This window comes from Megalobrama amblycephala, linkage group LG1, assembly GCF_018812025.1.
Source record: "Megalobrama amblycephala isolate DHTTF-2021 linkage group LG1, ASM1881202v1, whole genome shotgun sequence".
Taxonomy (NCBI): domain Eukaryota; kingdom Metazoa; phylum Chordata; class Actinopteri; order Cypriniformes; family Xenocyprididae; genus Megalobrama; species Megalobrama amblycephala.
Window position 1 is genome coordinate 36,975,098 of NC_063044.1, and position 26,477 is coordinate 37,001,574.

The 26,477-nt window shown below is 35.4% G+C and overlaps 3 protein-coding genes across 3 annotated transcripts in view; 1 reads left to right on the plus strand and 2 right to left on the minus strand.

The window, feature by feature from the left end:
* Window positions 1–26,477, plus strand: part of LOC125245497 (zinc finger protein 585A-like) — a 332,027-nt gene that overhangs the window by 197,001 nt on the left and 108,549 nt on the right. The window lies entirely within an intron of this gene.
* Window positions 1,128–2,115, minus strand: LOC125245768 (gastrula zinc finger protein XlCGF52.1-like). Its single transcript, XM_048156502.1, has one exon. The coding sequence runs from the start codon at window positions 2,082–2,084 to the stop codon at window positions 1,221–1,223; it is 864 nt and encodes a 287-aa protein (XP_048012459.1). The 5' UTR covers window positions 2,085–2,115; the 3' UTR covers window positions 1,128–1,220.
* LOC125245726 lies at window positions 13,212–24,849 on the minus strand. The gene is made up of 12 exons (XM_048156450.1): window positions 19,725–24,849; window positions 19,558–19,643; window positions 19,276–19,466; window positions 19,059–19,200; window positions 16,661–17,310; window positions 16,505–16,576; window positions 16,125–16,415; window positions 14,689–16,043; window positions 14,547–14,608; window positions 14,269–14,321; window positions 13,896–14,049; window positions 13,212–13,785 (listed from the first exon to the last, which is right to left on the minus strand). The coding sequence occupies exons 2-6, from the start codon at window positions 19,586–19,588 to the stop codon at window positions 16,556–16,558; spliced, it is 1,035 nt and encodes a 344-aa protein (XP_048012407.1). The 5' UTR covers window positions 19,589–19,643; window positions 19,725–24,849; the 3' UTR covers window positions 13,212–13,785; window positions 13,896–14,049; window positions 14,269–14,321; window positions 14,547–14,608; window positions 14,689–16,043; window positions 16,125–16,415; window positions 16,505–16,555.

Consider the following 26,477-nt stretch of genomic DNA (forward strand, 5'->3'; position numbering starts at 1 on the left):
ATCTTTTGGTCTACTTCACTTTGTCAGGCAGGTCCTATTTAAGTGATTTCTTGATTGTGAACAGGTGTGGCAGTAATCAGGCCTGGATGTGGCTAGAGAAACTGAACTCAGGTGTGATAAACCACAGTTAAGTTATGTTTCAACAGCGGGGGCATGCACTTTTTCACACAGGGCCATGTGGGTTTGGATTTTGTTTTCCCTTCATAATAAAAACTGCATGTTGTGCTTACTTGTGTTATCTTTGATTCATATTTAAATTAGTTTGATCTTAAACATTAAAAGTGTGACAAACATGCAAAAAAATTAAAAAATCAGGAAGGGGCAAGCACTTTTTCACACCACTGTATACATTTTTATATACTGCTTTTCTGTTTCATCTTGTATGATACACTCTGGGTTGGCATTTATTCTTTGTTTTGTGGTTATTTGTTGTATCTGCACTCATTCAAACAGTTTTAGGAGGGAAAATAACAAACTTTATTTGTGTAGCCCGCCTTATTTAGGCAGTGTTACAGTCTTCACTGCATGTATAGTTATTACCAAACGAACTATAAAGCACAGCTCTTCCACTTTTCATTTCCATTTTAAAAATATTAACCATATGTGGCAATATGTGCATATAGTCTGGAAATATAAAACACACCCCTGACTCTTTTTGTTAAATGTCAGTTTTAATGGCCAACAATAGCCAAATACCCATTATAAAAGTACAAGCAATAGGTATAAGAAGTTACAATTAAAAATAAAGCAAACAATTCAGTCAAACATACAAAACCAGCGCTCTAGTAGGCTACAACAGTAAACTATAATGCCTAACTATATGAAGTTATGAGATTAAACTTTTAGTTCAACAAATTATACATTTATGAGACCAAAGATCACCCATTAGATTTACAAAAGATGAATTATATTATCTTTAACCACTACAGAGTCATGAGAGCCAGCGTCAACCAAACCAACCAGCGTCAGAGCCAAACGTCAGAAGGATTAGCTGAGGTTAGGCTGTTCTCGGTGGGGTACATGAGCGCTGAGCGCCCGGTGATTGCCTGGATCTCACAACTCCAAATAGGTGCTTCTTTTTATCAATAAAGCACAAATTTGAGCTTTTTAAACCAGTACATTCCTACATGCCTGAACACTTAATTTTACATATCATGACATAATAACAGTAATATGTTTAAATTACACAGGTTTTCTGCTTTACTAATGACGCTTGCTGGTTAGTGCGTGATGCATTCTGGGATACCTGGCTGTCTCAAGTCCGCACAAGTCACCTCTCGATGCATCCTCTCATGTGTTTTCAGTGTTCCTGACTGACTGAATCTCTTGTCACAGTGTGAACACTTGTAAGGTTTTTCTCCAGTGTGGATCCTCTCATGTGCTTTCAGAGTTGATAACTGACTAAATCTCTTGTCACAGTGTGAACAATTGTAAGGTTTTTCTCCAGTGTGAATTCTCTGGTGCACTTTTAAATGGTTTGCTGTAGTAAAAGTTTTCTCACACTCAAAGCACATGTACTCTCTCACACCAGTGTGTGTTTTCTCATGTTCTTGTAAATTATACAGCAGTGAAAAACTCTTTGAACACACAAAACATGAATGTGTCTTCTCCTTTGTATGAACTGTCAGGTGTCTCTTCAGGTTTGATGACTTTAGAAATGTTTTGTCACACTGATCACATGTGAACGGTCTCGCTCTGGTGTGGATCCTCATGTGTGCTTTAAGACTTGATGATCGTGTGAAACTCTTCCCACACTGACTGCATGTGTGTGGCTTCTCTCCGGTGTGGATCATCATGTGTTCTTTAAGGTTTGATGATAGCGTGTAGCTCTTCCCACACTGATCACATGTGAACGGTCTCTCTCCGGTGTGGATCCTCATGTGTGCTTTAAGGCTTGAAGATTGACTGTAGCTCTTCCCACATTGATCACATGTGAACGGCTTCTCTCCTGTATGAACTCTCATGTGAACCTCAAGATGTTGTGTCTTTGAGAAACTCTTTCCACACTGAGTGCAGGTGAAAGATTTCTTGGCTCTTTTCTTTAGAAATGTCTTTAGTTCTTCACTCTCCTTGCTTTCTTCCATCAGGTCTGAAATGAGAGAAAAAAATATTCATTTAAATTTTCAGTACATCAAAATAAGTTAAAGAGAGAAATATGAAGTGAAAGGTCATAAAATTGAGTCTTGCTGTGATAGACAACTGCTATAAAATATTCAGATCATTTTGATGCAGAGTCCAGAATTAATCAAGTATTGACATTTTATACAAATTGATTTCATTTTTCATTTTATTCATTTTATTTTAAAGTAAAAAAGTATCATGCCAATTACACAATTAGACATTTAGAAGACAATAAATACCAGAGTATATCAGGTATATCAGAGCTTGAGTTGAAGCTGCTTCATCGAGCCCCTCCTCAGTGGACAGCAAGCCAAATTAGCTAACCTAATATAATATAAAGCTTATATGGGCAAACAAGCTTGTTAAATGTATAACTGACTGTGGGACATACTGCAATGGCTGATCTGCTGTCTTCATTTAATTACCCAGGCCAGAATTGATTTTTGGGGTCTTTTTAATTTTAAAGTTTTTGGTAACATATGATTAGATTTTATCATACATTAAAATTGTAGATTTTTAATTATAGACTATTTATGTTGGTGAGACTATACAAACTATACAAAGATGCCAAAATGTGCTTGAAGACAAATATTACAATGCTATAAGGAGAATACAAAGTATAAAAACGAAATCAGGGGGAAAGGAAGAATGAGGGGTGGGTGGATCAAGTTTAGTCAAGGCGTGTCCTGTGCTCTTTCTCTGAGATCTTCTCTCCAGGGGTGTTTTATTGTTTTATTGCAGGGTGTTTTATCTTAGCCTTTGCTTTAGCAGGAAAATCAAGCCTTACACATTTTTTTAATTTAAAACATTAGAGCATATTCCTGTAGTATTTAATTTATTTGCCTAAAACTGTGTAAATATTAAGGGCCGTTCACACTAGACTTTTCCTTCCACTGACTTCCATTCATGCACATGTGAATGTGAGACACCAGAAACACAAGATCAAGTGAATTTTGCGGAGTGGAGAAGATGTAGAAGATTGCATATTTTCAAATTTTGGAGTGATTATTATTATTTATGTTTTTAAAAATATATCACACATCATATCTCGACCGTTGCCGTGTCTGTAGAAAGTTCACATGCTCAAAGTCTAGACTGACTACATCTTTAGATGTGTTATTATCAGTGTTTTACATGATTCACTCAACCCTGTTACTTCTGACATGATTTTCCTCCTTTCAAAACCAGAGGATTTCTTAAAACTGTGACGCCCAGGAAGTGACATCATCTGGACTCATCATGGGAGGACAAGAGAATCATCTCAATCCATTGTCTCAGTTTTTACACAAATGAATGACTGCATTCATCAACCCTGTTACCAAAGTTACTGTAAGAAGAGATTTTGCTCAAGTTACACTCGCAACCCTGTCAGCCATTCTGGAAAGTTCATTTACTTCATACATTTTGGTGTTTACAGTTTATTCTTAAAAATAACAGTGTTGAAAACTGTATTGAAAAAAGCTTAAATTCTAGTAACACTCCTGGAAATTGTGAACCAGATATGAAACAAATGTAAAATATTTAGTTTGATCTGATGAATGTTGTTCATCATGAACAGGTGAAGAATAAACACCAACCTCTTTGTTTTGTTCTTCAGTGTGTTTCATTCTGCAGGGTTCTGGATCACTCATGTTATTTCCAGTTTTCAGCTCTTCCTGAAGCTTCAGTGCTCCTCTGATGGGAATATTCCAACATTTAAGGATGAACTGGGAGGAGCTTCACTGATGATGTGACTGCTATGGGAGGAGCTTCATTAATTCATTGCAGTGGGCGGGGCTTTGTTGACTGAACAGCAGATTGGCTGGAGGAGCTGATCTGCCCAAATCAAAAATAAATCAATTACTGTGTTTGTTTTTATAGGGTTAAAGTCTAGAGATCAAACTGTAGTGTCTGCATCAAATTAAATGTACAAAAGTGATTTTAAATTGAAAACCCACTAAATGAAGTGTGTCTGTTTAATGTTTCAAATTACTTTCGTGAAAACAAAATGTTTTAATGTGCCATCATCATTTAGTGTAACAGATATATTTAATGCTAAAAGGAATCAGTTATTTTGACCTGTACTTAATAAAACATATTAAAAAGAATACGATATCTCATATTAAATTTCATTATTTTTTAAATTATTAAAAAACTTCTTGCTGACAAATGGGTGAAATCTAGTGGGTTGAAGGAAAGTGGCTAAGTCTTAAGATTTAAAATGACAATTAAAGAGTATTTTAATTGTCAGCTGATTATCATTCTAAATATGCCTGAAATATGCTTGTTTCCCTTTTGTGCTATATTAACCCTTTTTGTATTTCACCCATAAACTAACATGCATTCAGAATTTATATTGGTCTATCGTAAAGCAATCTGATGCTAATTTCAGAACTTTATTCTGTTTCTCCATTAAAAGTAATGGACAGATATCTAGAAAAGTAGTAAAGAAGTGTAAGGAAAAACAGTTAAAAGCACAAAGACAAAAATAATTGTTCATATTTGAGGTCCACAAATCCCCTCAGTCTGTTGACAGCAATGAGGGGATTTGTGAGCTTTAAGTGTCAATTTACAGCAGATCTGAAGACATCAGCATAATAAATGAGGTGAAAACAGGAACTATTGACATGAAATAAAGAGTGTTTTCAGCAGTTTCTCTGGTAATATTGATGATCCTCAGACTATCAACACTCATTCAACAAGACATTCACATCATCTCATTTTATTCTGAGTGTTTGCTGTTAGAAACTGATTATTGGAGTCACAGTGTGTGAGAAAATCCTATAAACTGCTTTAATTAAAGACAATATTGTTATTTCTCACAATGTGACACCAATAATACAAAAACAAACACTAATGACATCAGATATTAGCAGATCATGTAATAATGGCACTCATCTTCATCAACCACTGCTACTAAATATTTTACCAAATTAAAACAAAACATTTAGTTTTAGATAAATTAATTTATTTAATTAATTGCACAATGTAGTGACTACGTAATCACAATTTAATCACATGTCAAATTTGGCTGAGAAATTATCCCCAAAACATCATCTAAAGACATTACAAAAAGTAGCTTTAAATATTTTATTTGATTCAACATGAGGATGAGTAAATGATAATTATTAATTATTATCATAGAAATATGATTTATTTATTGAAGTTATACTCTAAAAAAAGAATTTAAAACTGCCAGTAGGTGGAAGTTAAATGTCTTAATTGAGTGAGTTATTGAGTCCTTTCCAATTCATTCAATTCGTTCAAACGGCTGATTCATTCAGGAATTGAAGTAAATGGCTCTCTTTATGAGTGCACATCTGAATAATTGATTCACCCGATTGATTCGCTCAAAACGCAGATTCATTCAGAAACAAAACAAAACACTGTTTAATAACAACATCATACTAAATTAAAGCAAAACATTTATAATAGTTTTAGATAAATTACCATATTAATAAAAAATAAAAACATGTTCCAGAAAGTGACAAAGTAGTTCTTATGCAATGATGTCCATTAGGGCTGCACGATTAATCGCATGAGATTGTCATGCGTGTCTCGTCAGTAAAGCCGGTTCTGTGATTAGCGGTAAATGTCCATCACCTGCTTTCAAATGGAGCGGCACTTAATATACAGAGCCGTAGTTCGCGGACAAGCTACGCAATATCGCGTTCATAATCGAAGGCGATTCATCTGCGATATGAACGCAATATTGCGTAGCTTGTCCGCGAACTACGGCTCTGTATATTAAGTGCCGCTCCATTTGAAAGCAGGTGATGGACATTTACCGCTAATCACAGAACCGGCTTTACTGACGAGACACGCATGACAATCTCATGCGATTAATCGTGCAGCCCTAATGTCCATACAGTGAATAAAAGCTTTACAAAAATTTCAAATAGTTTAAGTAGAAATCTAAAATCTCAGAGTTTTTCCTCAAAATGAGATCTTTCCAGCAGGATTTGTGAGTCTGAGACGGGGAGAGTTTTCAGTTTCTGCACATAAAACTGTTACATGTTAAAGATCTACTTTATTACAATGAATCTTATCATAAAATCAAACCATGTTTCATGGTTATAGTTAATTCATACTTATTTAGCAGCAGTGGTTGATGAAGATGAGTGTCATTAGTGTTTGTTTTTGTGTTATTTGTGTTTTATCCACGTCATGTTGTGAGAAATAACGGTATTGTCTTTCACTAGAGCAGTTTATAGGATTTTCTCATATATCCTGACTCCAATAAGTTTCTAACAGCAAATACTCAGAATAAAGTGAGATGATCTGCTAATGATCTGAATGTCTTGTTGAATGAGTGTTGATAGTCTGAGGATCATCAATATCAACAGAGAAACTGCTGAAAACACTCTTTATTTCATGTCAATAGTTCCTGTTTTCACCTCATTTATTATGCTGATGTCTTCAGATCTGCTGTAAATTGACACTTAAAGCTCATTTCATTGCTGTTAACAGACTGAGGGGATTTGTTTACTTCAAATATGAACAGTTATTTTTGTCTGTTTTTAACTGTTTTTCTTACCATTATCTATATTTGGAATAATTTTATTTCATTATATTCTGTTATCATTTATATATATAAAACAAACCCTGTAATTGATTTTTTTTTTTTTTTTTTTTGGCAGATCAGCTCCTCCCACACTGGGATTCATCATCAGTGAAGCTCCTCAAGAAGTTTTTTTTTTTTTTTTTTTTTTTTATTCAATGCCACAAGAACAAGAGGTATTACATATTCACATGTTCATATCACATTAACATTAGCTGCCAGGAAAAAAGAGAGAAGAAGAAGAAAAAAAAGAAAAGAAAAAAAAAAGAAATATTACATAAATTTTAGTGCTTTCAGAGCATTACATGTTTTCAGTGCTTTTTTGTTTTTGGTTTGTTCCAAAAGATTTACATATAATTTGAAGTCATTTATAAAATGTGAAAAATTTGGTTTACATTGAGCCCACTTCTTCTTATGTATATGGTATTTTCCTAATAAAATAAACAAATGTATAATATGTAGTTCTTTACAGTTCAAATTTTCATTTTCTGTATAAAAAAGTACATAAAATACACAAATTTCTATCATACAATCAAGTTTTCTATTAATATAGAATTCTAAATCTTTCCAAAATAATCTTGTGTAAATACAGTGAAAAAACAGATGCAAAATAGTTTCTTTTTCTTGTCCACAAAATTCACAGGTATAAGAAATGTCAAGCTTAAATCTTTCCAAAACATGCTTAGCAGGATAAATTCTATGAAGTATTTTGTAAGACACTTCCCTAATTTTGTTATTGATACAGAACTTATTTGAAAGTTTCCATACTTTAACCCAAGAGATATCACCAAATAAAGAAGACCAGAAAAATCTTGCAGCAGGAAAAGACACAGAACAAAGAGCATTTCTTATAACCCTGTTACTACACTGTTGTTTTAGAACATCGACATTATCAATGAAAATATTCTGACAAGAATTATCCATGTTGATTTCCACTGAACTAGAATTCTTTAAAAGTAATGTCACGCTCTTTGGGATCGCATCAAGAACAATAGCAAACTCTCTTGGTTTAACTGGAAATTGAAATTTTTGCAGAAATTCTGTATATGACAACAAATACCCATGGGAATTAAGCAATGTCTTACTAACATAATACCTTCATTGAACCAAGTATGATAGAATAATGATTTGTTTTTAAATAGTATATCTTTGTTATTCCATATGACATAATTATGGGGTGAGAAATTGTGCTTGTAAACTAATTTCCATGCTAGCAAGGCTTGTCTATGAAAACTAGCTAATTTAACGGGAATTTTGTCGACAGAAAAATTACATTTCAACAAAAAGTCTATGCCTCCAAGAATATTAAATATATAATTAGGGAATATGTTCCAAGGATTTTCCCTATTCTCCATAAACTCTATTAACCATTTAATTTTGAAAGTGTCATTAAGTGTACTATAATCTAAAACTTCCAGTCCCCCTTGCTCTTTAGGATTACAAATTACTTCTTTTTTCAAATAATGTTTTTTTTTTCTCCAAATAAAGTCATAAATTATCTTATCTAAATCTTTAATAATCTTAGGAGGCACATTCAATGATAAAGACATATACACAGATCTAGATATACCTTCCACCTTTGACAATAATACCCTCCCAAATATTGATATATCCCTCATTAACCACAAATTAAATTTCTCCCTTGTTTTCTTAATAATTGGTTCAAAATTTAACTGAATTCTTTGTTTTTCATTTTTACAAATTACTACACCTAGATATGTTAATTGGTGTTTAACTGGGATGTTCTCTATTTCTATAGAGGAGCAATCTTTAAGGGGAAACAATACAGATTTATCACAATTCATTTTAAGGCCTGAAACAGCAGTGAATGCCTCAATACATCTAATTATTTTTGGTATTTGAAATTTGTTTTTCAAAAAAACTGCAGTGTCATCAGCAAACTGGCTAAGCTTAAATTCTACACCTAAAGCTGTGATACCATTATACTGATTTCTTTTAACATGCATTGCCAAAACCTGAGTGACTAACAGAAATAAAAAAGGAGAGAGGGGGCATCCTTGCCTAATGCCACGATGAATATCAAACCTTTGTGAAGTACCATGAGCGAGTTTGACAGAACTATTACATCCACTATACAATGTTTTAACTGCTTTCAAAAACATATCTCCAAAACCAAAAAATTTTATAACTTTAAAAATAAAGCTATGGTTCACCGTATCAAATGCTTTATAAAAATCGATAAATAAAATAAAACTGTCATCCTCAATAAAGTGATTGTAATCAATCATATCTAAGACTAGTCTAATATTATTCCTGATATGACGACCTTGCATAAAACCAGATTGTTCTATATCAATTATTTTATCTAATCCTTGTTTTAATCTCCTAGCAAAAATCATTGCAAACAACTTACTGTCATTATTGAGCAAACTAATGGGCCTCCAATTTTCAATATATAACTTGTCCTTGTTAGGTTTGGGAATCAGTGTTATAACTCCTTGTTTTAATGAAACAGGCAATTCATCATTTTGTATAGCTTCTATGAATACTAATAACAGAAAAGGTAAAAGTTCCTCAGAAAATGTCTTATAAAATTCTCCTGTTAGCCCATCATTGCCTGGAGATTTGTTATTTTTAAGCAAGTTTATGCACTCTCTCAACTCCTCAGTGTCAATTTCTTTATCACACACATTCTGAAAGTTTTGATCTATTTTTATTGTATCGCTCGCCAAACTATTTAACCCTTTCGCACGTAAGTTTTAAATATTCTGGCTGACCCCCCAGCGTGAGTTTTTTGAAGCGACCGTTATTTAGAACGTATCGCTTTATGGTTTCCATGGTGACGCGTCATTGCTTGTTATGTGACACACTGCAGCACTGTATGAATCATAATCTGCTTTCATTTAATTTTTTCTTTTGTTATTCAAAATACTCACAACTTTGTTGACTATAGCATGAAATATCTAATATTCCGATTGACAAATATGTGCAAGTGGATGTGTATTGCAGTTTAAACACCTTTATAACGATCATGTTAATTGAGCCATATGCGCGATGGGCGCCGCCATGTTAGTTTGCGCTGCACGGAGAATCGGATCTGTTGGATTTACAACCCATGAATTTATCCACTTCTCCCGAAATACATGAAAGTAAGTGAGTCGGTGAACTGGGGAAGAATAGAGTAAGCTTTAAAGTTACTTTCACAATGTGTATCTGATATGAATAAAACGTGTCGTCTAATTATAATGGAAAGGGTTGTTATTTCCGCTTCTATAGACATCATTGTGTATTTTACAAACTCTAAATATATTGTTTTGTTAGTACTCGTGTGTATTTAAATGTCTGAAATCTACAATAAACATTATTTGGTTGAAAACACTGCATATGTAATGTATGAAAAGCGCTGCGCGCGTCCGTCTCTGGTTTAGCGCCAGCCAAAGCGCGCACGCACATTTGAATTTGGCAGTTGATCACGCGATGCACTGAACGTTCTAATCACACCGGTGTGATCGTACGCTCCTGGGGCCAGACAAGACTGATCACACCGGTGTGATCGTACGTGTTAAAGGGTTAAAAAAGCGTCAATGTTTGAAGTAGCTGATGTAGAAGAATACAAATTACTAAAAAACTGAGCCACATATTTTGAAATAACTGAGGAATTATCTACTAATTTGTTGTAAATCATTCATTTTGAGATTGAGGCAAAGTCACCGTTTCTTTTTTCGAGGCCAAAAAAATATTTTGTATTTTTTTCCCCTTTTTCTAACCATTTAAGTCTGGATCTAATGAATGCTCCTCTAGCTTTATCCTCATAAATATTATCTAATTCAATCTGCAATAAGTCTAATTTTTGTAATTCACCATCAGTCAAATCTTCCTTTTTCTTTTTACACAATTTAAAAATTTCTTCTACAATTGAATTCTCTTTCATTTTATTATTTTTTGCTTTCAATTTCCCTTGGTTAATAAATGCCGTTCTAATATCAAATTTCATTAATTCCCAATACTTTCCATAGGAATTTTCTAAACTTGCAATTCTTGTATATTTTTCAATAATTTGTTTAATTTTCATCTTTAAATATTCATTTTCAAGCAATTTATTATTTAATTTCCAATAACTGCTTTTTTTTGACTGATTTATCTTGCCCCATATTTACTTCTTATGAATATTCCTTTATGATCCGTCATTATGCAAGGTTCTATCAGCACAGAAGTCACATTTTTAGTTAAGTCATTAGACACTAACCAGTAGTCAATACAAGAATGAAGAGATGAGTCCTTGTTACTCCACGTATATTCCTCCCTGTCTGGATTCTTATATCTCCACACATCGATAAGGCCCAATCTTAAACATATATTATCCAATTCACTTGAAGAACCAGGCCAATTTTTAGGAGGCCATCTATCAATAGTTTCATTAAACACAGTATTGAAATCTCCTCCCCAAATAACTTTGGCTAAAGGATATAGGAAAATGAAATGTTGAATTCTAGACTCAATATGTGAAAAGAGTATTTCGTTATTCGCTTTGTTATTGGTGGCATAACAATTGACTAAAACAAATTGTTCATTATCCTTATTTAACACAAGCAATATCCATCTACCAAAATCATCTTTTTCGTAATTTAGTATTTGTCCTGTAAATTTATCTTGTAAAATAGCGACCCCCGCTGATCGATTGCTGCCAAATGACAACCAAATTTCTTTTCCCCACTGGTTTTTCCAAAACACTGTATCTGAAGAACATGCATGCGTTTCCTGAATTAAACAAAAATCTACAAATTTCCGTTTGCAAAACAAAAACAAAGCTTTTCTCTTTAGGATATCACGAATACCTCTGGCATTGATAGAAAATAAAGAAAGAGACATAAGTCCAAAGGATTACTGAAAGGACCACAAGAGTAAGAATAAACCTGGAACTTTAAACTTTAACATAATGGGATTCTCACATATGACTGCCAAGAATTTTAACAGTTGCAAACAATCAAATAAAACTTAAAGTGCGTCCAATTATAATACTAGTCGAGTTTTGAACACAAAAGCAACCACTTATTTATTAACAAAGGAGATTCATTTTAACATTGAAAATACCGCCAACTGCAACAAGACGACCGACTCTATGTAGTACCGTTGCCTTCAGGACGAATCTCTTTCCCGTCAACGAAAGCCCTCGCTCCGCTGAAGTATGCATTCTTGCCTTCCTTTCTTGCTCTACAGCCGGCCAGAGACGATTCCGAGCTTCTATGTCGAAAGCAGACAAGTCTTCCTTAAACCGCAGCCCCTTGCTGGTTAGATATTCGTTATTTTTTGAGTTTTTCCAAATGAAATCTCTCGCTGTTCGAGAAATGAATCTCAGGATCACCGGCCTTGGTTTCACTTTCCTACCATCATCGGATGTTTTGAGTCTGCCAAGTCGGTGTGCAACATCCAGAGCATCGATCACTGCACGTTTATCCGTATCCGAGGCCACCGCTTTGCATACTTACATGACTCTCATTTTAACGTTTTCAGTAGATTGCTCCGACAGTCCGTATAAACGCAGGCACCATCTGCGGCTGTAACGTTCCTGGTCGTGAATTTTCGTGTTCATTTCATTGAACTTTTTTTCTAGGACAGCATTCGCATTTTTCAGGTTTTCATTTTCTTTCTGCAGAACCATTACATCATCATGAACTGAGGTAAGAGATTTGCCTAAGGCCTCAATGTTGGAAGAATTCTCCTTAACCATTCTTTCAATCTGGTCGGATCTCACATTGATCTTTTCAGAGAGAATTCGGATGATATTCTCCTGCACGTCACTCAAAGAGAGTTCACTTTGTTTGGAAGATGAGACGACAACACTTTTTTGTCTTTTGGGAGGTTGATTTTTGCTTGGTGTATTTGGACAGGAATCACAAATTCCTCCGTTTTTTACTTTACAGGCATACGAGTGAGTATCGTTAAAGTTTCTCTTCTCTTGCGTAGTGTCAATCTCCATCTCTGCGCCAAGATCCCCATCCATGTTTTGAACTGTAGCGAAGCGGTTGATTTTGTGATTTACAATCCTTTTCGACGCTCCAATGTCAATATTTGATTAAATTCAACAGTCAATAACAACCTTTAGATAACAGTTTGCAACTTTCTGAAATTTATATAATCATTTGTGAGAAAAACCCGATTTATTTCTCAGCTTAGAGAAACACGACCATCCACGGCGCCATCTTGGAGCTCCCCACGGCAGCCGTTTGTTTCCACACAAACTCCCGTTCTTCCAAGAAGTCCTCGCTGCAGCCTGTAGCACGATGACGTAGCTGGATCAGATCCAATACGTACTGGACGTTGTCACGCGCATGCGCGGTGGTGTTTTGGTGACGTCATGTACGCATGCGCACTACCGAACTCAATATTGTATTAAGATGATGTTCTAACCTCTATAGTAGTAGCACTGATGAATGGTAATAAGTAATTATTTACATTTATTTAAAGATCTATATTATTTACAGTTTCTCTAAACACATGCAAAATAGTTGTCTGGACAACATTTTAAATCACATGATTTTAGAGTTTTTAAACCTATATTTGATGGATTAATAGCATAATGTCAATGCAAGTAGTTTTTTTAATGCGTAGAACATTTTAAAATAAAGCCATTTTATTTTATTCAGGTCATATTTGCTGTTGAGTGGAAGCAAAAATGAGTCAAGTAATTGTCTCTGTAATTTTAATCTTAAAAAGTACAATACAATAAAGTCTGTATACAACTTAAAATACCAGTACACATTCATGGGGATAATGCAAAAATATTAACAGCACCAAAAAAAAAAAACTTGTCATATATATATATATATATATATATATAAAATGATATTTTGTCTGGTTTTCAACAGTGATCTGTACATAAGATTCCTCTTAATTTGTACATTATTAAAGTACATTTATTAATAATAAAAAAAAAAAAAAAACCTGAATTTAAATTTAATATAAACTGATCACAGCAGTCAGATCAAGCAGTTGTCACTCAAGTGACCATTTATATTTAACTTTGTTAATTGTTGTCCTTGGGGCTATAGTGATTGTCACAGATAAAGCAGTCTGCTGAGCAGTAACCTTTAAACTCTTTGGTCGAGTAAAATGCACGAAGGATTCATTTCCTTCCATCTCCAGTATAGCACAGTTGACAACACCTATTGTAAGAAAGAGATTTAAAGCAATAAAAAAGTTCTGAGCAAAGCTTAAAATGCAACTATCATCTACTGGTAAAAATATAAAAAAATAAAATAAAATGAAAACTTACTGTCTATCCAGGCAAAATGAACGTCTTTTCTGAATGATGCATCACAAACAACAACATGGAAAAGCCAGCATGTCAAAGACAGTCTGAAGAAAGCCACATCTCCATCTTCTTTGACCACATTCATGAGGATGTGTCTCAGGATCTCAGGTGGCATCTGCTGAAAAAGAAATTGGTTAATATTATTCAATATAAAATACTAGTCAAATAATAGCATACATTTATAATGTTAAAAAGAAAGAAAGAAAGAAAGAAAAAGAAAGTTCACACAAATACTGTACATCAATCATGAAATATTTATGGAAAAAGGAACTTGAACATTTTATCATCAGTTGTCAGATCAGTTGTTACAAACCTATTTTAATTAAAGTTATACCTGTTTTCATTTCTTTGCGCCTTTTTCTGAGTAGCTTTCTTTCAGCATCCGATCTTAAATTATATATAAAAACCAAACAAAACAAAAAAAACAAGTGAACTAGTTTCCCTAGAAAGTATTTACTCCACACAGGAGGGGGGAAAAATCACCATAAAACACCAAATACTGTGCAAATCAACATAAATAAAGAGAGGATAAAAAACTGCTACTTCTACTCCTCCATCACCTACTACTAATAAATATGTTTATTTATTGGAAGAACTTGGAAATGAGCTTACTTCACAGGTTTATTTGTTAGCAGGAGCAAGCACCACCATCTCCTTACTGCAGCCATGTCAGACTGGAAAATATGCTTAATGTAAATCGCAATCACCCTTTGAGAATAAACTTTTCCTCAAATCATTAGTTTTGATAGCTCACCTCAGCAAAATCAAAGACGCCTCCCATTACAACATAGAGTGCGTACTGTAACATTAATAGCAAGTTACATCAAAACAGACATAAACAATAGTAATGAGCTTTAAATTATTTTGTTTGATTGTATCAATATCTTAAGTTTGTTGGATATTGATTTTGCTCATAAACTAAAAAATAAATTAACAATGAAAGACAGCAATCTGACAAAGCTATCAAGGAAAATAAACATTTCTTATTGTTAAACAATTCTTCAACACAAACACTCAACAGTTATTTGAACAATCCTGCCTTGGAGAACCCTGTTGAGTTAAATTGAAATAAACATGTTATAATTATTCAAAAATAAACGATGTGGTTGAATATCTAAAATGGAATTTAGTGATGCAACAAGAAAACGTCTTACGTTGAGATCATCACGTCCATACTCTTTCCACGGCCCAGGATGTAGTTGCTGTGCAAATATTCTACAAAGCATTTAAACAACAACAACAATTAAAACAAAAATGGAATAAAAATAATAATTAAATACTAATAAAACAAACTGGGGTAGAACAACCCCAAACAAATTCTTGGCTCATTTATCATTGGTTAAACAATTTTATCTTTGAACTATAAAATATAATTCCAGTGATAAGGTAGATTTAAATAGTTTAAGCATCAATGAAAAATGAGCCATAAAACAAAAAACAAAATGCATGCAAAAGGATGTATGGCACAAAACAGAACTACCATAATCCTGAACTTCTTTTGAACTCTTAATATTTTTTCTGAAAAAACCTGTAGGGATCAATGTAAGGACAATCGCTGAAGTCAGTGCCGTACAGTGAATTATACATCTCTCTGCTTTCTGGTTTCATGATCTGTAAAACTGGTCCTATTAAATGATTCTTGGAAGACACAACTGTTAGTCATGTCAAAATATCAAGTGTTATTCTTGCATTAAGAAGAACTGATCATTTAAACACAATAGACTTACACATGTCATCCAATGGTTTGATGCCCAGGAAGGCAGTAAGATGAATTCTGCTATATGGTCCTTATACAGACAACAAACATTTTTAAATGCCACCTAAAATGACCCTAGTTAACTTCTATTAAAAATTTCAGTCATACTTATGGGTAAGTTAGCTAAAGGGTCTGCACACAGTGGTGGTAACCATGTCACTGTCACATATGTGCTAAAACAAATGGACCTTTATGTACTGTTAGATTCCATTTAAAATTACAGTTAATAAAGGATCACTTGTGCACACTTTCTCAATCCAAAAAAACAGAAGATATATATATATATATATATATAAAAATATTACCTTTAAGTCAGCAATATCTCTGACCATTGAAAGGCAGGCATTCAAAATCTGTAATAATTTGAGAGAAACCAAATTTAATATTCGCTCATCACAAAACAAAAGCATGATATTGCATGTGATAATACTCACAGTCCCTTCAACATCATTTGGATGTCCCAAGGTAATAAAATCTGATCTGACCAGAATTGTTGCTCCTACTTGAGCCAAAAATTGTTGTGATTCCTTTTCATTTAAAGCATTTTTTTATCTAGAAAAACAAAAACATTTGTAAACACTTTGCATAAAAATGCAAAACAGTTCAACATACCATCTTCATTTGGTCACTGCTTTGTGGATGCATCCAGCATGCCCTGTTTGGCTACACATTTCGTAGGGCTGTCATGTCACTGAACCTGTCAATCACTGAACCTTGGCTGGGGTCTGAAAAGAGACAAAATATTATGATCCAACTGTATTTATTAAGTGAAGTGAGATTTTGCAAGTGCAGTGTTTATCATGACATTACTTACAGTGTACTTGGTCTATTTGTGTAATATCACAGGTGAGTCTCTCACTATCATTTAGGGACTGTGGAGGTGTACCTTCACATACAGTACAAGAAAAAGTGATTTATACATTACATGAAAAAATGAATGGTCATTGTAAGATAACAAAAAAAAACTTACTAATATTATCTGACCATAACCATTGAAGGTTAACTGATCACTTGGTGATACAACTTTTCTTCGGCTGTCCTCCATTTTCTTATTCTGTGCTGTGTTATAATGGTGAATGATGTTGTGCTTCAAAAATGTGTGTCCTGATGGCGTGAGCATGTTCAGGAAATAATTGTTTTTGCGCATTGCAGCAAAAGGTTGCTCTGCGGTTTGAGTATTTACCCATCCACAAAGTTCTGGGACTACTTGGATTCTCCTAAGAGCATCTCTTGGGTCTTTGGTGTTGAATTCATGGAGTCTGTCATACAAAGCATAATGCTCTGATGATCCTGTCAAAGGATGGCAGTTGGTATCCTCATCCTCCTTCTTATTTTTCAACCATGGTAGATTAACTTTGAGCTTGCCTTCCTTTGCTAGCTGGATATTTGCTGTAGATGGTTCAGCAAGTCTCCCTTCATGGGGACTGAAAGGTAGAGAATCTGCTTCACAAAGATTAACGTGTGCTGCAGCAAGTCCTCTAGCAAAGTTGTATATTACAACATTAGGAAAGTGCTTCCAACTCAGCAGCAAATCCGCAAAGTCTCTGGGAGACTCTGCTCTTATGTTGAATTTGATGGAATACACTATTCCACATGGACATGTAATGACTGCCCAGCCACCTAAGAGAAATGTACAAAAGCACAATTTAAAGAAAGTACAATGTAAAAAATATATGTAAAAATCATTACAATTACAAAAATACAAAAAATAAATAAATACAAAAAACACTTCAACTACTAACTTTGTTTTATATATATATATATATATATATATATATATATATATATATAATTTAGTTTATTTTTTTCATTAGGTTTTCATAATTTCTTCATACCTGTGAATCTACCTACTTTTACCAACAATTTGTCAGTGGGTGGAGACTAGTTTACTCAGTGTTAATTAACCCATGTATAAACTGCAAGTAGGTTCTTATAGCAAATGAAAAATTGCGTCTTCCAATGAATGCTTTGCTGAAAATGAATTTAATTTAAACTCCTGGGACATTATTTTATTTTTTTCAATCAAAGCTACATATTTATGCATTATTAAATGTATTATTATTATTATTATTAAAGGGGTGGTTCAGTGTTTTTTTTTCTAGGCTTGATTGTGTTTTTGGGGCACAGTTTAACATGTCTTAATGCTTCGTTTTTTTGAAAACGCTGTATTTTTCATATATTTTACATTTTTTTCTACACCTCTGTTTCCACTGTCATATGAACGGCTCGTTTGACTTTCTGCTTCTATGAAGCCACTCCCTCCGACATACACAACGTGCTCAGATTGGTTAGCAGGTTGGTAGCTGGCCCAGTGTATTGTGATTTGCTGAAGCGTCCGGAAACGCCACGCCCCTTAGCATCCGTTGTTACGCGCTTATGTGGAAATGTAAATAATAGCGCCTATACTAGTGTATCAAATTGAGCCGAATCAGACCCAGATGAAGAGGAAAAAGCAGAATCTCTGCAATCGCGGCTTTTAAAGGACGTTTATAAATGGTATTTCATTTAGTGTCAAAGTGTTTAGATATGCCATCACTGCTGTTTGTTAGCTTTCAATATAATGTTACAGTTTTATCCTGATTAAAGCTTTACTGTAGCCGAATACATGACTGAGTAGTCGCATTTTTGCAAAGGTAGGGTTTAATTTATAACATGAACAACTGTTTGTCTATGAACATAGACGTTTGTTGCACTAGAACTTAGCTAACTGGCTAGCAAAAACGAGTTGCTCTTTGTATGTCCTAGATGCATTAAAAATAGCAACAGAACTATAACATTACGTTTAAAAGACATGTACAAACAATAAAACGTACTTACAGTTTGGGGCTGATAAACAGCAGCTTCTGCTTTTAAAGTAGGAACTGCTTCATCTTTCAGTAAAAGCCTTTGTGTAAATCCAGCATTGAACTCGTGTAGATTCTGGAAGCTTCTTCAGCGCCGCATCCAGTGTAGAAAATATCACTGATTATAATGGGTTCTATATCTTTTGACGCGTCGCGTCGCGCAGCTCGTGTTCGGTGTAAACAACTCTTCCGCTTCCATTATGCTGCGCTACATGGCCTCGCCCACTTTGTGTCGTGTTCCTGGAGGCAGTGTTTATGTTAATAGCAAGGGTTTATGATGTCACCAACCCGGGAAGAAGCTCGTTGTAGTCCAAACCTGCCGTTTTTGTAGGCATTAAACTGCCATAACTTTAAAAGACAATATCTCCGTTTGCATTGAACTTTCAGCGCTGTAACTTTGCAGATACTGTTTATGCTCAAGCAGCAACATTACACACTAACTAAAGTTAAAAAAAAGTGAAATCGCATTGAACCACCCCTTTAAAATTATATAGACATTTAAGAGATGAGAGTTAGGCAATTTACCAGAAGCACCCCAAATCTGCTGGAAGATTTTGTCATATGCAGAGCGGTTTTGCATCTCTGTTCGCAAATGTAACACAAGATCCATCCTTGATCCCTTTGTGTCCAATCCACATTCTTTGCACAGCTTCCTCACTGCATCAACCTAAACATATGACAGGCTTTGGTTAATACCAAAATTGTTACAAAACGTAATTAGATGTTGTGCATGTGTTCTTACCTTAAGATTAAAGAGCTCATCACCTAACCTTTCATCTGTGACGTCAAGATCTGGAACATCACAGGACTTTGTTTTTTGTAGTTTTGCATGCTCAGTGTTTAGAACAATGTCTGACTTTCTGGTATTAGGGCCAATCCAAGGAGCCCAACAATCATAACTTAGGCAAACTACAAAGGGATTTTTCCTGCCACCTTATGAGAAATAAAGAGTGTATAAGTACATTAAAGAAAAATTGTTTCTTTAGTTACACAGACCTAAATAATATTACACATTAAACATTACTTGAAAGAAATCCCCGGCCAATCATCTCCATCGTTACGGATTCCCAAAAAGAGACAAATCTGATGGTGGTGTGGCTATATTACTGACTACAAAACACAAATTCACAAATCAGGAACATGCCGTTTTTAGAAAGCATTTGTAATACAATGTACACAACACATACTTACAAGGAATACTGAAGACACCTTTCTTGAGATCCATAATCACCACTTTGGGGTAATAACCACAATTGATGCAGGTGTAAGAATAAACATGGCTGCTCAAGGCTTCAAAGTGGAGGTAAACATGGAGCACTGTGTCTTTGCTGGGGAATTTTGCTTTAGCAGTGGCTTCAAGTATGCTCATTACTCTGCTAATGTCACGTTCCAGTCACTCCCGGGCTACACTTCCCATAATCCTCCCTGCCAGTCACATGCACACATTCCACACCAATCACCCATTGCCACATACAGCTAAGCTCATTATCTGGACTATTTAAGACTCACACACACACCACCTCAGGGCGAAGTCTTGTTTCACCGAGTGAAACCCAGTTCACCCACTTTTAATAAAGCACTGCAAATGGATCCCTGCCTGAGTCCCGCTCCGTTACAACTAACAGCAGTGTGATTCTAGGCATATTCACAGAGTATAAAGAAAAAAGATTGTTACATGACTTAATACTTATTACACAAAACAATATCAACATCAATAGTTACACATATTACCTGAAGAGCATTGCGAAGAATTACACACAAGTGAAGAGAAAGCAGAAGGTGGTCATTAAAGTTATGGATACCATCAGTGAATTCCTGGTACCTGTACATCATGCTGCAGTTGCTACATCATAAAGTTGAAATTCCTTAACAGAGAGTAGAAAAGTTAAATACAAAATAACAGTACACTCTTTAAACAATTTGAATGTTTTATTTAACAATATTTACCTTCAACTACCCCAGTAAAGGTCAGAATCTTTGCTTGTGAGGTTATAATTAAAAGTTGGTGTCTAAATTCACTTTCATGTTGTAGACCACTAACCAAATTTTGAGGAAGGTCCACAGGCAGAGATTTATTTTTCATCAAATAGCGCACCATCCTCTCTATTCCATCATCATTAGGTGGGTACTGATGATCACTACAGTCATCCAGACTCTCAGACTGCTGCTGAGGAATCTGCATGGAATCAATCCTTTCAGTGGTCTTCACCTTCTGGAAGAGAGCTCTGAGCTAGCTATTGCTTTGTGAATACATGACTGTTTTGTTTTATTACATGGACAGACCCATGTGATCTTCTTACTGTCATATACAACAGTCACTCTTCCAAGTCTGCAATAATAAGACATTTTGGCTCATACACTGATATATATTTTTTTGTTGAGGGTCCATCAAATATGATCGCTACAGAAAGTTGCACATCTTCTTTGTTTGCCATGCATTGCCTTTTGATGCATGCATCTTTCCTACTTTCTCCAAACCATTTTTCTTTCACCATCTCGTTTAGGGTAACAGAATTGCCATCACCTTTGGGACAGAAAGCTAAGGACATGAGATGGCAGCACTCCTTCAGGCCACTCCTTTGTGCAAAATCTATCAGCACTAGCATTACATTGGTCTAGTTCACACATAACTTTATCATTCACACCTCATATCCTTTTTTGAACATGGATGGGAATTGATGGTGCACTGAAAGATTTTGCCACTGCAAAAATTCCATGCTTACTGTCAATGACCTGGCATAGTAAATGTCGTTCTAATGTTTAACTGTGGTGTGCTTTCTTCTAATGTGAACTCGCACATTCTTTTTATTCAATTCCATATCGCAATTATCACATCTGATTCTGTTCTTCTTTGGTTGAGGACGCTTTACTGTTGGTTGCTCTGGTGGAACAAGGACAGAGGAAATAGTCGGAGATGGAAGTACTTGGGTGGATGCAGAAAGAGGAAATGGAGCTTCAGAAAGAGGGCACGTTGTCACAGGTTGCAAAGGTTGACATAAAGGACTTGTCCTAGACTGTCATTGCTGGAGACTGAAACACTGATCTAACTGGAGATGAAGATGTTTGGATAGCCATGGGGCAAGACAGGCACCTGTGTAATGACATGAGAAGTCTGTGCTGAAATAGTAGAAAGTGGAGCAGTGGCTGCTGGGCTATGCAGGAGTGGAGATTGAGCTTCCTGGCCAGGAATAGCCAACTTTTGTTTACATTTTTAAGATGAGTAATTAACTGCACTTTTCTTATTACTGTAGCAGGACAGTAACAACAGTGAAAATGTGCATTTTCTCTACAGTGTGAATTCCACTTAACAATCACAAAATGTGCATTACTCTGATACATTTTCTCAGTTTAAACATTTGATATGTCATCTATGTTGTAATCTGAATAAAATATTGAAATTTGAAACTTCCACATCATTGCATTCTGTTTTTATTCACAATTTGTACAGTGTCTCAACTTTTTTGGAGTCGGGTTTGTATGTCTTTCCCCAAGTAGTTTGTGTGTGTGCTTCCATCTTTGATTTTAGCCAAGTGCTCCTGCATGACTGGATCAAACTTTGCCAGGAGCTCCACTTCCTTTAGAAAATGGCCATTATCAGAAACATTGAGTCTGTCTGTGGATCCCCTAAATCCAAGATTCCTCTCAGCAAGAGACTGTATAATTGCTAACAGTCTTGTGAGAACATTTAGCCACTTCTTCTTTCTTCCTCCAAAAGGGTCATCTGTCTCTGGTCTACGGTTTGACCTGTTGTAGCCTGCGACTCTAATTCCCTCCACTTCTGCATAGTGCTTATATGCTCAGAACTGTTCTCATGGCTGCACAGGATGGTGTAGTTGTTCACATTCACTTTCATGATATACTGATTCACAACCTAGGGAGCTAGGGAGCTGATTGAGACGCAGGGATAGACTGTAAAAAGCTTGAATTATCTAATAGTGACTGGAAGTCCGAGTCATTTCCGCGTACAGATTCTTTTGGACTGTTCATGAACCCGTTCAAAAAAAATGATTCAGCGGTTCTTTCACGTCATCGCGTAAGGATGTCACTAGAACGTATTTCTGACAAAACTCTGCATTAAACGCTTAGATTCAGTGTCAGAAGCGGATTCAAAGTACATCTACGGGTCTCGCGCTCTTTTGAACTCAGAATAACGTCAAATGATCAATCCCAAAATGAACGCTGGCGCTGATCATCAGAATAAGCTTAGTTTATTTTTACAATACATTACAATCACTCCAAAACAGATACCTGCATTACGAGCTGCACTTTCTTTTTGTGCCTGCTTAGCCTTACGCTTAGCAGCCCCTGAAGGATGCGTTCATTTCGATGCCATCAGATCAGTTTGCAGAAAAGCTGGATTTTACTCATCATCGTACAATCTCTTCATTCATACATTCAGAGGGTGGGATTCACATTTAAACGGTGATATTAATTGGTTTCACTACAGGTGAGTGACAATTCTTTATATCCAATGGACAAAGAGCTTATATTTTGCTGCTCTTGATTGGTGCACTAGCGTATAGGGATGTTATGGAGGCCCCTCCTCCAAGCCCGAGGCCCTAGGGAATAGCCTTCTCCGCCTATACAGTAGCCGGCCCTGGGTGTGGAACGGCATGAGGGTAAGTAATAAATGACAGAATTTTCATTTTTGGGTGAACTAACCATTTAAGGTCACGTATCCTGTCAAAGGTGAGAGAGTCTTGTGAGAACATGAATGTGGAGGCAGTGCTGGCGCAGAAGAGGATTCGAAGCTCAAAATGGCAGCCTAGCTATGAGGCAGCAGACGAGACTGTGAATGATGCAGTAAAGAGGATGGAGGTAACATTCTTTAATGTTGTTGTTGACAGTCACTGGAAGATCGTTTCACATCACTAAAGAACGTAAGTGATAAATTCGGTGTTCTGCTCAGTTTCACTGACATGGATGACAAGGCACTCCAAGAGCAATGTGAGCTACTTGGCAACACACTGACTGATGGGGAGGAGACTGACCTTAACTGGCAGGAACTGACCACAGAAATCCAGAGCCTTCCATACTTACCAAAGGCAAGCATGACAGCATTTGAATTTCTCAACTTTCTCCACCAAAAAGGGCTGACTGGGCTTTATCCAAACCTACTGAGAATAGCCTGCACACTACCAGTGACAGTAGCATCTGCAGAAAGCTCAAGTTGATAAAAACCTACCTAAGGTCCTCCATGGCACAAGAAAGACTCAGTGGTCTGCCAGTCAATAGTGTCAACCACCAGGCTTGGAAGCACGATTTCCTATGATGACACTATAGAGGAATTTGCATCTCAAAAACCAAGATGACCAAAATTCTGATTCCAAAATTCCAGAAGTCATTAGAAGGAATGTGACTGAGGGGAATAAAAAGGAGATGGGGTGAAGTGAACTTTGTGCTTTTTTGTTTTTAGGGTTTTGGACTATATTTTGTTTCCTTTTTTATTTATTTTTATTTATATTATTTGCAATGAATTGTACATAAATGAATAAAATAAACAAGCATTTTATACACTGTTAATTGTTTGTTGTTTACTGTTTTGTGGTTTGAATGTGTACTGAATGTGTGAAAAGGGTATTAGAGTTTTATTAGATTTATGTATATATTTTATTACTAAACATTTAATTTGCACTTTTGGCTACTGATTATTCACTTTTTACATAATGAATTGTTAAATGAAATGATTGTTAAAGTTAGTGTGTTGCAGTGTTTTTGTTGTTGGAATTTATGAAAAAAAAATACAATCTCAGACTTTTGTCGAATCTTTAATCTCTTTGGTACATCAGGAGAATGTTTTAATCACTTTAGAAGGGAATAATGTAGGGATTACTGGTCCAACTTCTCCCTCATTTTAAAATGTGGAAAATGGAAAAGCAGTTTGAAAGATCAAGACCTGTAATATATGCAATAACTTCATTGAAGATTTTTCATTTGCTGTTTTAAAATTTACAAAGCATTCAGACAGCAATAAAGTAGAAGTAGAAATGTGGCAATTCTGTAAGCTTTACTTTGACTAAGTGAGTGTACTTAATAAGCAGTAAAATAATTCTGGGCAATCACATCAAAAGAGGTACAGATAAAACGTGTTAGGGTTAGATTGTATACAGTTGCTGGTTTGTGGTGGCGATACTTTAATCCCTTTTTTAATCGCTGATAGTGATGACAGCCACGGCCACCATGTTCCCTAGTGGCGGGCTTTATAGCTGCACCGTTCCCATGGAAACTGTGTCTAGTAATGAATATGAAATATAAAACAGATTCATTGGTGACATCTAGTATTAACTGGTGATATAGATGTTATATTATTTCTTTATAGTAAATCTGTTACCGCTTGAGATCCAGCAGAGCTTTTATAATCTGAAGGGTTTTTTGAATCACACACAGACATCAAGAATCAGCATATGACCCTCAACAATGGTGACAATCAAACAAAGTGCTTCATGTTGCAGTGCATGATGGGAGCCACCAATCAAAACTCATCCATGGCTCCCATCATGCATTGCTGCATGAATAAATTATGCAGCTGAATTGTCCTGTAATTTTCATAGATTGTTCATGTTTGCTTTATTTTTCTGTTGTTTTGTTGTGACAGTAGCTTGTTTTGTGATGTTCAGAGTTGATCTGTATGTCAGTATTTTTTATTTATCGTCACCGTTCTTGAGAATCATATGCTGATTCTTGATGTCTGTGTGTGTTTAAACACAAAAGCTTCAGTGCATAATGTATTGTTCTCTAAAAAAAGGAAAAGTCATACTGTTGTTGGATCTCAAGCTGTAAAGTCACAGGACTACAATCATTAATACTAAAGCTACACATCAAGCACACGGTCAGAGATTTAGACTCTAAACAACATCAGGCCATCACATGACGAATATATCATCAAATTATATTGTGACCAGATCCTATTTTCTCTGACAATAACAAATGTGATTTACAAACACAAAGTTGGAGCAGTCAGAGAAAAATTAATAATAAAAGGTAAAGAGTCAAGAGCCCAACTAAAGCAAACGCTGACCTCTTTCATGGTGACTTGAAATGAAACATTCCATAAAATATTAATTAACACCTTTTTTTCTCTCTTTCCTTCAGTGATTCTGCTTATTATCATCAGGTGTCTCCACTAATTATCAATCATCACTCAATCATCAATCAATTATCTCATTAACTTTAACACTGCTTCAGTGTTACTTTTTAACACCCAGCAAGATGGACTCATATGTACACTTTGGGGTGTTAATTTAACACTGGGGATTTTGCTGTGTGGGTCTCATCTTTCTCCTCTCACTCCCTGACTTTCTGCTCCTCCCTGGCCTCTTTCCTCATTAAATAATCCTCAAAAAATCCTTAGATTTTCTTTTCTGAGGAGGTGGACAGGAAGGCTCTCCCTCGCTCTCAGATATGCAGTGACCTGCATAATCTACCACCTGCTGTTCCTCCTCAAGACTGCTGCAGACCCTGTTCAAAAGCATTCTGTAAACTTTCCTGTGCCACCTCATTGTACAAACTCTGCATTATTTTTCAACTTCATTGCTGTATTTCAAAGAACTTGAAAAAAGAAGAAGCTTATAAATCTGAATAACTGAACAGGCTACAGCTCCCTTCTGAAAGAAGTAGAAGCCTCAAGGAAGCTCATGCACTCCATATACTTCCACCTCTTCCTCTGTTTTCCAGCCTGTCCACTTTTAGTTTCCTTTTCCTCAAATAGGTGTCCCTGAGGTTTTTCCACAGTTTTTTTTTCATCTTCAACTAAAACACAGTGCGTTTTGTAATGTCAATTAGACACGTAACAGTTAACCAGTCAAAATCAGTCGACAAGAAACTATAGCTATCACACAAAGAATGTATAGTATAGTATTAATAGTCTCACTAAATTTTCAAAGTAAACACAGCCTCTGTCTCTATCTCTGACAATAGTAGTGTTAGCTTTCTATCCCAAATGTA

What these genes read in the sequence shown, in the direction of transcription:
- LOC125245768 (XM_048156502.1), bottom strand. Translation starts at nt 2,084, where the DNA reads ATGGAAGAAAGCAAGGAGAGTGAAGAACTAAAGACATTTCTAAAGAAA.
- LOC125245726 (XM_048156450.1), bottom strand. Translation starts at nt 19,588, where the DNA reads ATGGAGATGATTGGCCGGGGATTTCTTTCAA. An exon ending in TGGCCGGGGATTTCTTTCAA is followed by an intron (nt 19,467 to 19,557) that starts GTAATGTTTAAT and finishes ATTTCTCATAAG; the next exon opens with GTGGCAGGAAAAATCCCTTT. An exon ending in ATGAGCTCTTTAATCTTAAG is followed by an intron (nt 19,201 to 19,275) that starts GTAAGAACACAT and finishes TCATATGTTTAG; the next exon opens with GTTGATGCAGTGAGGAAGCT.